The 13,923-nt window shown below is 46.9% G+C and overlaps 1 protein-coding gene across 2 annotated transcripts; it reads left to right on the forward strand.

The window, feature by feature from the left end:
- Nucleotides 1–1,857: 1,857 nt before the first annotated feature.
- On the forward strand, nucleotides 1,858–5,334 carry MARCKS (myristoylated alanine rich protein kinase C substrate). 2 transcript variants are annotated; one of them, XM_042816035.1, is made up of 3 exons: nucleotides 1,858–1,954; nucleotides 2,257–2,388; nucleotides 3,366–5,334. In XM_042816035.1, the coding sequence occupies exons 2-3, from the start codon at nucleotides 2,290–2,292 to the stop codon at nucleotides 4,104–4,106; spliced, it is 840 nt and encodes a 279-aa protein (XP_042671969.1). In that variant the 5' UTR covers nucleotides 1,858–1,954; nucleotides 2,257–2,289; the 3' UTR covers nucleotides 4,107–5,334. The 2 variants fall into 2 exon arrangements, with proteins under 2 accessions (XP_042671969.1, XP_042671961.1); XM_042816027.1 differs by having other exon boundaries at nucleotides 2,268–2,388.
- The last annotated feature ends 8,589 nt before the right edge of the window (nucleotides 5,335–13,923 follow it).

The following is a 13,923-nucleotide window of genomic DNA, read 5'->3' on the forward strand; positions in this document are numbered from 1 at the left end:
CAGTGCCACCGCTCTGAGATCCACACACTGCTACAGCAGAAAGGGAACTCGCAGATGCCCACGCAGGTGAAATCCTGATGCAGGTTGACGAATGGATGGCTTCTAGTGCTGGCTGTGAGGTCCTGGCACAGTCTTCAAGGTCTCTCCTGTGAGCTGGTATCTCGACTAGTGTGAAAAAGACAAAATAATAATTAAAAAAAGAAAAAAAAAAATGACGATCCAAATGAAGAGGGAACAGAGCAAGCCCCAAGCTCGGAGTTCCCTCGGGAAGTGGCTCACGAAGATCTCCGCCTCTCCTCGCCCCTCCGTCGCGCAAACGGCCGCCGAGCACCCGCGGTGCCCCGGCCGCCTTCCCCGGGCGGGCGTGTCCGGATTGGGGGGTTCCGGCCATCGCCACGACCCCGTTCCCACTCGCCGCGGGGCCGCAGCTGACGCCGCCCGCGGGAGGCGGCTCCGGACCACGGCGGGGAAAGCGCCCCGGCTCTGGGGTAGCCCCAGGGCGCGGCGGTCCCTCCACCCCTCCTGCCCCGCCCCACGGAGGGCGCGGGCACGCGTGGGCTCCCCGAGGGAGCCGCTCGTCTCTGCTCGGCCGAGACAAAGGGAGCGGCTGGCAGCGATGGGGCCGGGAGGGGGGCGATTCGCAATGGCAGATGCTTCCTTTTTCCCGAAAAAAAACCCATATTAGAATAACATAAAAAAGTCCAACGAAACTGACATCAACCCACAATATTCCCTGGACCGATTCCCTGCAAATCACTGCTGCGGGGACGCGGCGGTCACACAAAGCCCCTCAGCACCGGGCGATCAGCAGGGGGAGGGAGGTGGGCGGCGTAGCCGGGCGTCCCCGCTTCGCAGCCCTTCGCTATGGGAATCGCTTCTCCCTCCGCGCTTATAAGCAGCGAGCGTGCAGGGGGAGATGAGCCGCGCGTTGGGGAAGGGCCGTTCTGACGCTCTACTGCTTTAAACGGAGGGGGCACCGGGGGTGTATGGGTGGAGGGGGGCGGGGGTCGGGAGTCGGGAAAACGTTTCCCAGCGCGGAGCGATGGCAGCTTCGCACCCTCGAGAGAGGGAATCGTTGGGAGCCGCCTCGACTGCCGCCGCCCGAGGGGAGCGCCCCGGCTCCGGCACCGCGGCACCTCGCCGGGGGGCTGCGCACCCGCTGCTCCTGCGCGGAAACGCGGGACTGGAAGTGGGTCACCGCGGCGGAAAATACTTTGAAAACACAACTCGAGGATAATCAGACAGCGGAGCTTAATTAGGGCCGCGGACTGATGGCCGCGTATTTTATTCCGAGCCCGTATCGCGCGGGGGGAGGGGGCGGTCGCTGCCCGGCCACATCTGGCCTACAGACCCACTCCCCGCGCCTCGTGATCGCGTTTGGCGAAACCCGATCTACGTGGTTGAAATACCTTCCAAATTGGGGGCGATTTAACAATCGCGACCAATTAAACCTAGGGAAGAAAAGGAGGAGGAAAAAAATAATAATAATAAAATAAAGAAAATCCCCTCCTTCCCGCTCCCCCCGCCCCGGGCTCGCGCACTATCTGTTGCTCTCACGGCGGCAGCGGGTGGGGGCGGGCGGGCGGACGGGCTCACACTCGTGCTCCCGCCCGGGCTCCTCGCACGCCCCGCGCACCATTGTCCCTGCCCGCCCGCCCCGCTTTATTTGGGTGTTTTGTTCGCTCCTCGGCGCGGAGCTCCGCGCGCCCGCCCGCGCCGGAGCGGCACATTCATTATCGGCCGGGGGCTGATTTCAAACCGCTGCCATCGCGGCTCCATTGTTCGCAGGGCGGCCAGGCCCCGCCTCCCTTTGTGTGGCGCGGCGGCGATTGGCCGGCGCCGGGCGGAGGGCTGCCGTCACCGCTCGGGAAGCCCATTCATCTGTGCACTTGGGCGTTGGACTCCGCATCTTATTAGCAACCAGGGAGATTTCTCCATTTTCTCCTTGTCTACAGTACGGCTACAAATCTGGGATTTTTTATTACTTCTTTTTACTAAACTTGGGCTCCTTTTTTTTTTTTTTTTTTTTTTTGCTCGACTTTTTCCTCCCTTTTTTTCCCCTCCCTCCTGTGCTGCTGCTGCTGCTGCTTTTTTTGATCTCTTCAACTTTAAATTTTTTTAAAAGGAGTGCATTATAATCGGTTCTGTTCTCTCTTCTCTTTTTTTTTTCCCCCTCTGGTGTGTGTGTGTGTCGCTGCCGCTGCCGGTCGCCCGCTATTTATACCGACTCGACGCTCTTTGTTTCCCCTCCTTTTGGATCTGTTGAGTTTCTTTGTTGAATAAGCCAGCATGGGTGCCCAGTTCTCCAAGACCGCTGCGAAGGGCGAAGCCGCCGCCGAGAAGCCCGGGGAAGCGGTGGCCGCATCTCCCTCCAAGGCGAATGGACAGGTAAAAAAAAAAGAAAAAAAAAAAAAAGAAAAAAAAAAAAAAGATTCCAAAAAATTAAACCTACTCCTTTTTTTAAGCCGACTTCGACGGACTCTCTTTTGCATCCTGTCTAATTCTTCTTCCTTTGATACCCCGGTGGCACGTTCAATGGAGAATACGAGCAATCCTTTTATCTTTGCGACTCAAGGCAAAGGGATCCTTTCTTTATATTTTAAACACGGGTTTGGCTTTGAATGATTCTTTCTCTGAATGGTTATCTTTCCTGCGTCGCGGGGGAGGGTGATTGTTTTTTAATATTTTTTTTTGTAAAGAGAGACAAATCCCTCGTGTATTCCGAGCGTCCCGATGGCTTCTAAACGGAAGGACCTTATATCGCTCGGCTTTTCCGTCCGCTTCACCTCCTTCCGACGGCGCCGGGCGAGGAGCGCGAAGCCTATAGGGGTGGAGGCGCGATGCCGTCGGGGCTGGGGGCTCGAAGCTCCCCACGGCCGGGTCCCCCGCCACCCCCTCCCCGCCGCATGCCGCCCGGCTGTCGGGCTGCCCCCCGCCGCCCCCGCAGCTGCCGCCCGGGGCAGCCAGCCGCGCTGGCGGGCGCCTGCAACATGCAAATAGGGCGGGGGGCGGGGGCGGCCGGGAGGATGGCGGTGGGGGCATCGGCAGCCGGGCGCGGGGCCGGGGCCGGGGCCGGGGCCGGGCGAGCTTTGTTCGCCTCGCCTCGCCTCTCCATCCCCCGCCCCGCGCCTCGGCGGCGGCGGCGGCCGAACGGGGCGCGCCGGGGGCGGGGGTGCGCGCCGCCGCCGCCGCGTGGAACGATGGCGCCCCCCTCGCGGCCGTCCGACGGAGCAACCCGCCGCTGGGGGGAGCAGTTCCCGGTGCGAGGCGGCGGAGGGCGCGGGGAGGGAGGCCGGGCGCTCGGGCCCGCGCCCCGCGGCAGCCATCCCCTCGGCGCCCCCGGTAACGCGGTCGCTGTCTTGCAGGAAAACGGCCACGTGAAGGTGAACGGCGACGCCTCCCCCGCGGCGGCGGAGGCGGGCAAGGAGGAGGTGCAGGCCAACGGCAGCGCGCCCGCTGAGGAGACGGGCAAGGAGGAGGCGGCCTCGTCGGAACCCGCCTCCGAGAAGGAGGCGGCCGAGGCGGAAAGCACCGAGCCGGCCTCCCCGGCGGAGGGAGAGGCCTCCCCCAAGACTGAGGAGGGCGCGACCCCCTCGTCCAGCAGCGAGACCCCGAAAAAAAAAAAGAAGCGCTTTTCCTTCAAGAAGTCTTTTAAGCTGAGCGGCTTCTCCTTCAAAAAGAACAAAAAGGAGGCCGGCGAAGGGGCGGAGAGCGAGGGCGGCGCCGCCGCCGCGGTCGAGGGCGGGAAGGAGGAGGCGGCAGCCGCGGCCCCCGAGGCGGCGGGCGGCGAGGAGGGCAAGGCCGCGGCCGAGGAGGCCAGCGCGGCCGCCGCCGGCAGCGCCGAGGCGACGAAGGAGGAGGCGGGGGACTCGCAGGAGGCCAAATCGGACGAGGCCGCCCCCGAGAAGGCGGCGGGAGAAGAGGCCCCGGCGGCCGAGGAGCAGCAGCAGCAGCAGGAGAAGGCGGCGGAGGAGGCCGGTGCCGCCGCCACAAGCGAGGCGGGCAGCGGCGAGCAGGAGGCGGCCCCCGCGGAGGAGCCGGCGGCGGCGCGGCAGGAGGCCCCGTCCGAGAGCAGTCCGGAGGGCCCCGCCGAACCGGCGGAGTAAGAACCGCCGCCGCTCCGCGCCGACGAACTTTTCTCCCCCTGTTTGTTTGTTGGAGTGGTGCCAGGTACTGGTTTCGGAGAACTTGTCTACAACCAGGGATTGATTTAAAAGATATCTCGTTTCTTTTTTTTCTCTCCCCGCAGATTTCCCATCTCAAATCATTCTGTTACCACCATTCCAACGGGCGAAGGAGGGCCTCGCCGCCTCCCTCCGCCTCCTTCCTTCTCTCCTTTTTTTTTTTTTTTTTTTTTTTTTTTTGCATTAGTATTAAATGTTTTTTTGGGTTTTTTTTTGTTTTTTTTTTTTTTTGTTTTGTTTTGTTTTGCATACTTTGCATCTTTATTCGAAATGTAAACTTTCTTTGTCAGTCTGTGGACGCGCCCATATATGAAGGAGATGGGTGGGTCGATAAGGGATCTCGATGAAGTGATAGGGGCCACAGTGGGGGATCCGTGGCGCATCCATTGCCAAGAACGTGCCACGAGACATGATGTGAGGGGTTAGTCTTTTTTTAAAAGAAAGTTATTACGATGTATTTTGTGAGGCAGATGTTCTATAAGGTTTACAACACTACAAGTCTTGATTAAGAAGGAAAGGAAAAAAAAAAAATCAATACCCAGATAAAGAGATCATAGTCTTAGGAATTCATTTAAACCATAGGAACTTTTCACTTATCTCATGTTAGCTGTATCAGTCAGTGATTAAGTAGAAATACAAGTTGTATAGGCTTTATTGTTTATTGCTGGTTTATGACCTTAATAAAGTGTAATTATGTATTACCAGCAGGGTGTTTTTAACTGTGACTATTGTATAAAAACAAATCTTGATATCCAGAAGCACATGAAGTTTGCAACTCTTTCCACCCTGCCCATTTTTTGTAAAACTGCAGTCATCTTGGACCTTTTAAACACAAATTTTAAACTCAACCAAGCTGTGATAAGTGGAATGGTTACTGTTTATACTGTGGTATGTTTTTGATTACAGCAGACGACGCTTTCTTTTCCAGTTGTCTTTGAAAATAAAGGAAAACTCTTCAGATGCAATGTTTTTTTTTTTTGTGTAGCATCTTGTCTATCATGTTTTTGTAAATACTGGAGAAGCTTTGACCAATTTGACTTAGAGATGGAATGTAACTTTGCTTACAAAAATTGCTATTAAACTCCTGCTTAAGGTGTTCTAATTTTCTGTGAGCACACTAAAAGCGAAAAATAAATGTGAATAAAATGTATAATTTGGTCGTGTTTCTTTCATGGATACTCTGGTAGCTTAAATGGGCTGGTATTGCCTAAATTTGTAGAGAGAAAGAGATGCTGCTTGCTGTTGGTGCAAGCTTTGAAAGCTGCCTTCGTAATCCCAGGCTCTGTAAGGCTGTGCTTATAGCAGTGGGCTGGGTAAATTGCAGCTTTCCTGGATTTAAGAGGAGGACTGGAAGGCAGGCTGAGCACGCAAGGCGTGTGATGTTGCTGTCCAGGCTCCATCTTGCTTTAAGACCAGAGGTATCCAGCACGTGAGATTCTGGCCTCTTGAGGAAAACGAGATGTAATTGGAATTGCTTAGTGTGGGGCGCTGATTTATTTTTGTGTGCTGAGTTGCCTGAAAATTAAGCTCTTGGACAGATGTCCCTGTTTATGTCTTAGTATGCTGTCCCTACTTAGGTACCTAGATGATTAGCTCAAAAACTTAGCCTGGAGGGAGAAAGGGGGTATTAACACTGCCATTCTGCTCAAGGTAATTAAAAGCAATATTTTCTCTTTTTTTCCTCAAGTGCTACTCCCAACTGCAGGTGAGTTACAAAACAAATTCCAAAATTTGTCTATAAAAATAATCACATGGTGCTTGCCTTTAATTGTTAGGCTTTTTGGCTAATATCCAGCATTTTGCTCAGGGCATATTATGCCTTAATAAAACAGTGGGCTCATGTAAGAAAGGCAGTAGTGATATTTGGAGGGTGGAAATTGATTCAAGGAAGTGTTGCTTCTAAGTTTATAGGAGAAAGTTTAGTGTTACACTTATTTGCTTCCACCTAAATTTTCAGCGGAAACTCTTTGGAAGCAATTATGATTCATTTTATGAGAAAATGGCACGTTAGCACCTTGTTCCCTAAAGAACAAAGCCTAAACTGAATGAAGTATAGTAGATTTCCTGCTGAATGCGTACTTTTTCTTTTCTTTTTTCTTTTTTTCTTTCTTCCTTTTTTTTTTTTTTTTTTTATTCAGCTGTCTACCATTTTAACTTTGGCTTGTATGTACTCTAGTTGCCCTGGTATTTCTCTATAGCTTTAGAAATGTATTGAAACTATGCTATAATTGCTGAGGGACAAAAATAAATGGATGTAAAACAAGATCCTCCACACCAGTGTCATTCTTGGAGTACATGTGTTTGAAGTCTAGTGCATAACTGCTTTGCTAAGGGGTTTTTATAACATGGCTGTAAAAACCTGTTCTAAGACGCATGATGTCTTGGCCATAGAGTCAATGTCTCTTTTTAATAAATATATATATTTAAATCCAAGGATTCTTAAAGCGAAGTCTGAATTTCTTTTTTTTTTTTTTTTCTTTTTTTTGTCAAAATATATGTGTAGAAATGAAGAAAATAATTGGCAGTAAAGTTCTTTTCCAGATTTTTTCTGAACTTGCTCTCCTGAAACCTCTGCATTGGTTCCTTCCTCCCCTGGCTGATACTGTATACTGAACCACTTCCAGTTCCTGGAGGTGCAGGATCATTTCTACTGCAGCAGCCAGGCTCCTTGGGTGGAACTTTGTAACATGCAATCACTTTCCAGATCTAATACCCATACAGTTTCAAAAATAAGTCCTAAGAAAATCAATTCCATGTTACGACGGAATTCCAACTATGCCACATTTCAACCATGCTGTTTAAGAAGATGGGAATCGGTATGGATCTGGAATAGTGGGAATGGAGGAGCTTTGTGCTGCCTCCTCTGGCGGGAGAATTGTGCCACAGCATCCACATCCCTGAGGGGCTGTCTCTCCCGTGGAATGTGGGAGTGTTTTAGAATATCCTCAATTATTTGTGAGGAAAATAAACAGGGTGGATGTTCACTGAGGGAGACATGGTTAATCTCACCAAGAAAGTTTTATGCCTTTGTTTTCCTACATTGCGTGCTGTTATGCCTGGGTGAAAATACTAAGCATAGTATTATTTCAACAGATTCAGAATTCAAATGCATATGACTTTAAAATGTGTGATTTCAAGCTGATTTGCCTGTCTTGTGAGCTGTCAGTGTTCTTTTTAAGCAGACGTTAGGCTTTCTGTGAACAAGATAGCTTCTGTTGTGTTGGAACAATGGCACAATTTTAGGTAAAACATTGAAATCTCATTTTACTTGAATAGAGACTCTAGAGATTTTCTCATTTTATTTTTGTTTCCTTAGACAGAGGCACCTATCTTCCTTGTTCAAGGTCAAAACTTGGTTGTACAGAAGTTCTTTCAGGCTCCATGCCTATCTTACTAAAATCTACACTTGATTTCAGACTCTCCAAACTGCAATGCCTGACCTCAAGTACTTGAGTTCTGTGTCTGGTCCTGGGAGTTACGATAGAGAAAATGTAGAAACCTTGCTTTCAGGCAAGGAAACAAGGCAAGGAAAAGAAAAATATGCAGGGGGTGAAAGATGTTAAGTGTGGGCTTTTGCTTCTGCTTGGGGAGTGCTCACCTTCCCACCTATGCACACAACTACTGTGTAAGAACCAAGCATCTCCATACCAAGTTCTGACTACCCTAAGAACCTCATTGACGGTGCTTGATGCAGTGTTGCTCATAGGAGTGATTCTGGAAGGGAGCGTTCTGTTTTGGGAACTTTTTTTGTTATCTAATAGGGATCGAAACAGCTAACTTTTGGACTACAATTATGGAAGATGAGATGAGACTCAAAAGTTTCCACCTACTTGCTTTGTTTTTATTTTTTTCTCTGGGTTGCAAGGCCTTTTGTGTGTGGGTTTTTAAAAAAAAAAAAACAAAACCTAGCATAATACACGTGCCAGTCAAAAATGGTAATACCAATAAATGGTTATCTATGAAATGAGTGCTGTGAATTTATTATTTATACTATTTGTGTGGTAAAAGAGAGGTATAAAGTCATCATTTGTGGCACCTAACTCATTTCAGTGTTCGTTTTTTAAGAGGTGCTCTCCACGATGGAGCAGCATGTCTGCTGGCAGCCTGCTTCCAGGCCTTGACAGCTGTTAGACCATGCTCAGGTCACTTGCCTGGAATGAAGCAGGTAGTTTCCTTCCTGAAGTAAACAGCAAGTGCAAATAGTAAATTGTGGTTTTAACATACTGTTGGCAAAGAGGATAATATGGCCTTGATGGAGAGGACCTCAGCTAATTGATGATGAATGGGAACTGTTACAATTGCAACTAAATCTGACTGGCCTGAGAAAAGCAGGCCTGGTGGTACTTGAATAAAGGAAAGGAGGAGGTGCTGCTGCAGTGAAGTACACATTTACTGAAAGTCCCCTTTAGCTTGAGGTGGTGTGCTTCTAAGGCCTGCTGCCAGCCCCCCTGCTAAGGCAGGTTCACTACAGCTGATCACACACGAAAGCCTCCAGGAAGGTTTTTAAAATCTCCAGTGGAGACTCCACAACCTCTCTGGGCAGCCTGTTCCAGTGCTCTGAAGCATGGAAGCACAAGACTGCTTTTGAACATTTCCCTCTTTAGGATATGGATGTTATCTGACAGGGGTGATGTAAAGCTTCAGTTAGTATCTGCAGAATGTTTTGAAGTTTTGAAAGGAGGACCACAAGTACTATTTATATGTCTTCACCCCTAGTCTTTGTTACAGGATGACATGTCTGTCCAGAGGTGAACTACAAAGATCCAGATGAAAGAGGACATTGCTGCTTACAGTTAGAAAGACCCAAATAAGATATGAGGAACATGAGCTCTCAAAGCTGTGATGGATTTAGATAAAGAAGCAAATTCATTAGTCAGTGAAAATAGGTGTGTCTTTGTGGGTTCTGGAGTTTTTGTTTGTTTTTGTTTTGTTCTTTTGTTTTTGAAGTATAGAATCAGTGGGCAGTTTTCCTAGGAGAAAACTGAAGAACTGAAGAGTATTAAAATATCCAACGCCATTCCCATTCCACAACTGCAAGAACAGGGAACAGTTACTTGTGTTATGTGTCTTGTTACCATCGAGTAGGTAAGTGCTCCAGGATTTGGGATTCTTAGGTTAATTCTTGTGTTTGTGTATGTGATGACCTATGCTAAAAGAGAGCTTGGAAGATAGAGTTCTCAGCCAATCAGTGCTGCTTTCTGAAGTTCTTTCCAGTAGCACAGCTCATACTGTTGGTAATGAGGAAGGGATACCATCCAGAGACAAACCGGAAAGCTTGAAAAGTGAGTCCATGAGAACTTCGTAAGGTTCAGTAAGACCAAGCGCAAGGTGTTGCACTTGGACTGGGGCAATCCCAGATGTGAGCACAGGCTGGGAGAAAAAACCTATTGAGAGCAGCCCTGCAGAGAGGGACTTGGGAGTCCTGATGTGCAAAAAGCGGGACATGAGCCAGCAGTGTGCTTTTGCAGCCTGGAAGGCCAACAGTATCCTGGGCTGCATCAAAAGAGGAATGGCCAGCAGTGAGAATGACGTGATTGTCCCTGTCTCCTTCTCCCTTGTGAGGCCCCTGAGAAGTATTGCATCCAGGTCTGGGGCTCCCAAAACAGGAAAGATGATGAGCTTTTGGAGACAATCCAGACCAGGGCCACAAGGATGGTCAGAGGGCTGGAGCACCTTTCCTATGAAGACAGGCTGAGGTAGCTGGGCTTCTTCAGTTTGCAGAAGAAAATGACCTGCGGACGCTTCATTGTGACCTTTCACTACTTAAAGGGAGCTTATCAGCAGGAGGGAGGCTGACTTTTTACATGGTCAGTGATAGGACAAGGGGTACTTGCTTTAAACAAAAGAGAAGACACTTAGGTTTGATGTTAGGAAGAAGGTCTTTACTCAAAGGGTGGTGAGGCACTGGCACAGGCTGTCCAGAGAAGCTATGAATGCCCCGTCCCTGGAGGTGCTCAATGCCAGGCTGGATTTGGTCCTGGGATGCCCTGCCCACCCCAGGAGCTTGGGTCTAGATGGGCTTTAAGGTCCCTTTGCACCCAAGCCATTCTATGACCCTATGAAAGTATCTGATAGTTGCTCCTAGCAGACACCACTGTAACCAGAGATTAATTTTTAGGTATAGTGCAAGCAGAAATTGTTCAAACTAGACTGTCTCCTGAATGTTGCAGCTTGGTTTCCAAAAGAGACAAAGAAAATAAGGTAAATAAGGTAGCTATGGATCTCTTGGTTAGGGAAATGATACTTCCTAAGTAGCTGCAATAGCAGCAAGAAGTGACTTGCTAGCCCTGTTTGAATTAGTTCTCTTTCTGGAAGTTGGTATGTAGACCCACCTGAATATTTTAAATTAATTTGATAACACAAAAGCCGTGCTTGCAAGAGTGACCTGCTGTTCAAAGAAAACAAACTCCATTGCGGAGCTGTTGGTAACAGGCTCCTCATTGGACAAGAGCCCTTCTGGACCAGCAAGTAAAGACCTGCACAGACAGGGCCTTTATAAAAGGTAAGTGAGGAAAAAAAAGAAAACATGCAAACAAACAAAAAATACCACCACCAAAAATATATAAACAAAAGAAACAACAACAACAAAGACAATGGGAAGAAAAAAAAAAACACCCCCAAAATAAAATTTCATCAACTAAATTAGATTTTTTCCTGACCCTCTGGAGCAAGCTGAGCAAGTTGTCATAGGTGTAAAATACTCCACCTTCTGTCTTTAACAAATGTAATTTAATTACAAGAGATACCGTCTCCACTGGAGTGTGAAGCCTAGCCCCCTTTGAAAACCACAAGGAAACAGAATCCAAAATTGATTAAGGTAACATTTTTGAGGAATGAATCATGAAGCCAGTCACAAGCCTTACATTGCGGTTCAGGAGCCTGTTAAAGCAAGTTTAACAAGACATTGTACCTCTGAGGAGAAGCAAATATTTTCCATTTTGATAATGAAAAAATGACAAAAATCATGGGCTGATGCTCACAGTACTTGAAGGAACATGATCCCCCCCCACCCTCTGGTTTTATTTTTGCATATCTTACCTACATATTTAGTTCCTAATGAGTATCGGGCAAGAAAATGTAAAAGAGTGGAGAGATTAATACTTGGAAAAATTCCCTGAGCCTATTTCCTGAATGTATTTATTTAGGTTTATTTGAATTCTTTTCCAGTAATTTATTCTGCTGTTAAATACATAGCTTTGTGAGTAAATGATCACATGGAAACAATATCATTTATAAACTTTAACATATATGGAATTTTTAGAAGGACCCATTTTGGCTTGATTCTTCTGTCATTGAGTTCTGTGAGAGTGAAGTTAAGCAATGAAAAGTGCTTCTGGAATTCACCCTTAAATGTTGTTGTTGCTAAGGGAAATGTCTGATTCTTCTGGGCTGTATCCACCTGTATTCCATCAGAAATGGAGTGTGGACAACACAAAAATGAAGAAACTGATCACATTTGTGTGAATTAGGGGATTGAAAGCAGACAGGAGGACTCACACATGGTGCTGTCACAAATGATAAAATGATAATAATGGAATACCACTGGAAATTTTCTCTTGTTGTTATCTATGTAAGTGTTACACCCTGAAGGTTCATCACACCTCACTTCTCCCCTGCTGTTTCCATATTACGTCTAACACTTTGCAGAGCTATACAATGAAATGATGGTGCATAAATGTATTTAGAGGCTCAAAGAGATAAAGCATTGCCCAGAGAAGTTTATTTTCGATACAGAAATATTGAATTTAGTGATCACTGATGTCCACCAAACTCTGTCTTACCTTAGTAAGTTTTTGCTTTTGTGTTGCCTACACAGAAAGTTGTTGTTTCATGATCACAAAGCTTCTGATGTAATTACAAATTGGGAACAAAATGAGAAAGAAGGAGAAAATACCTTCACAGTGATGTTAGAATAGGACCATCAACTTGAATGAACTGAGAAGAAATTCAAATCCCACTGTTCTCTATTTAAACCTCAGTGCAAATCTAATCTAATCTAATCTAAAGAGGCTTTAGGGCTTTGACTTGCATCTTGTTGTTGTTATTGCATACAAGTTATGATAGTCATTAGTTTAATAATCTTTAAATACACGGAAGCAAAAGCAAAACAGTTCTTCTGAAGTTCATCTCTTCCTAAATGCTTTACATGCTAGGTGTAATTACAAGAAGCAATACCTGCACTGGAAACGTTCTGTGTGAGTCTATCATTTCAAGCTGCAGAACATGGAAATGCTGAAGTGTTCCTGAGGATAGCAGGAGAAATAAAAGGTTCCTTATCTCCTGTGACAAAGATAAAAAAGAGGAACATGTGTAATGTAGCTCTTCAGGAAAGCCATGAGTTCAAATGACAAACACGGCGGAGGGGAGCTAAACACAGGATGTTCCCAGCAGCATTCAACTGGAGCAACACAGGGGTAGGAAATGCACCATTTACAAGAGAGATTGGACATTAAAAAAAAACAAAAAAAAACTAGCAGGCTACATTTAGCATCTATCTGCTGTGTCAAAGGCAATATAATAGTAAATAGCAGTGAAGGGTCCAATTAGGACTGAATCCTGAAGGCGGGTGTGCTGGGGACCATGTTTGAGCAGCAGCACAAACAAAAGCACGGTCCCATTAGAACTACTGCTTGGAAAAACTTGCACTGTGATGCTGGCTCCAAAGGCCCGAATTAAATATGAGCCTGGCTTGTGCCGGGCACTGCATAAACATTGAGGAGACAGACCCTGCTCTGAAAAAGTACCCAGGCTAAAGCAAAAAGGTTAGGCAGTTTTACTTCCTACCATTGTTAAAATCTCATTTCTATTTGTCTTGGTCAAGATTATGGAGGGGGAGGGAATTAATTACCAACTTCCTTTTTCTTTTTTTAAGATCCTTGTTTCTTTTCTAGTTCATGCTCTTCGCTAGTTTCTTTTCTTAGTTCGTGCTCTTTGCCTTCATAAAAGTTGAACTGTGATTCCAAAAGGCTTCCAGCCACATCCGAGTGGCCTGGGCATTTTCAGAGGTACAGATAGCGATGGGTATTTTAGGCAATAAGAAGGATCAAATTAGAAACGGTTCTTAAGTGACAAAAAATCACGAAGCCCAAAAACCTCAAAATGAAGCTAGGACCAAATTACTGGTAGCTCTCTAGTGACGCTTTGAGGCCGTTCTCATGTACTGAAAGTAAAGTAAGCTCTGCTCCTTCAAGTGGCTGCTCCATTCCCTGCTGGCAGTGTCTGCTTGGGAATAGTTTGGCTTTTTGGGAAGGAGGGAAGGATGGTACCTACTTTGGAGAGACAGTTTGTATGCAGGTGCACGATTTTAAATTTTGAGCTGGCTATTAGTATTCATTCTTACCAATACATGTTCACACCTTTATAAAATACTGACAAACTGAAGTACGGAAACAAAGAATCCTCGTGGATATTAATTCTATTAAGCAAGTGCCTTAACTCCTTGATTTTTACAATTACTTTTTTGTGACTACTAGGCATATTGGTAAGAAGTCTGCTCAGTCCAAACTGTATTTCAGTACTACAGATATCAGAAGAAAATATTTGCGTTTCAGCTGACTTACTGTGGGAAAACAAGAGAAAAACTACTGGGAAATCAGCTCAGACGACTGTATACATGAAACACTCTAGTTCTTGCTAGCCAGCTGCCCAATGAGCTGAAATGCATGTGTATCTTGTGCATTAAATAATAATTTAAAAATAAAACAACAAAAACACATCTATTAGAGATTTTTTTTTTCCA

This window comes from Centrocercus urophasianus, unplaced genomic scaffold, assembly GCF_019232065.1.
Source record: "Centrocercus urophasianus isolate 14NV4802_14NV808 unplaced genomic scaffold, USGS_Curo_1.0 seq_10, whole genome shotgun sequence".
Classification (NCBI taxonomy): Eukaryota; Metazoa; Chordata; class Aves; order Galliformes; family Phasianidae; genus Centrocercus; species Centrocercus urophasianus.

Excerpts from the sequence above, each read along its gene's own strand:
- MARCKS (XM_042816035.1), top strand. The coding sequence starts at position 2,290 with ATGGGTGCCCAGTTCTCCAAGACCGCTGCGAAGGGCGAAGCCGCCGCC. Across the intron at positions 2,389-3,365 it reads CCTCCAAGGCGAATGGACAG|GAAAACGGCCACGTGAAGGT; the intron begins GTAAAAAAAAAA and ends GCTGTCTTGCAG.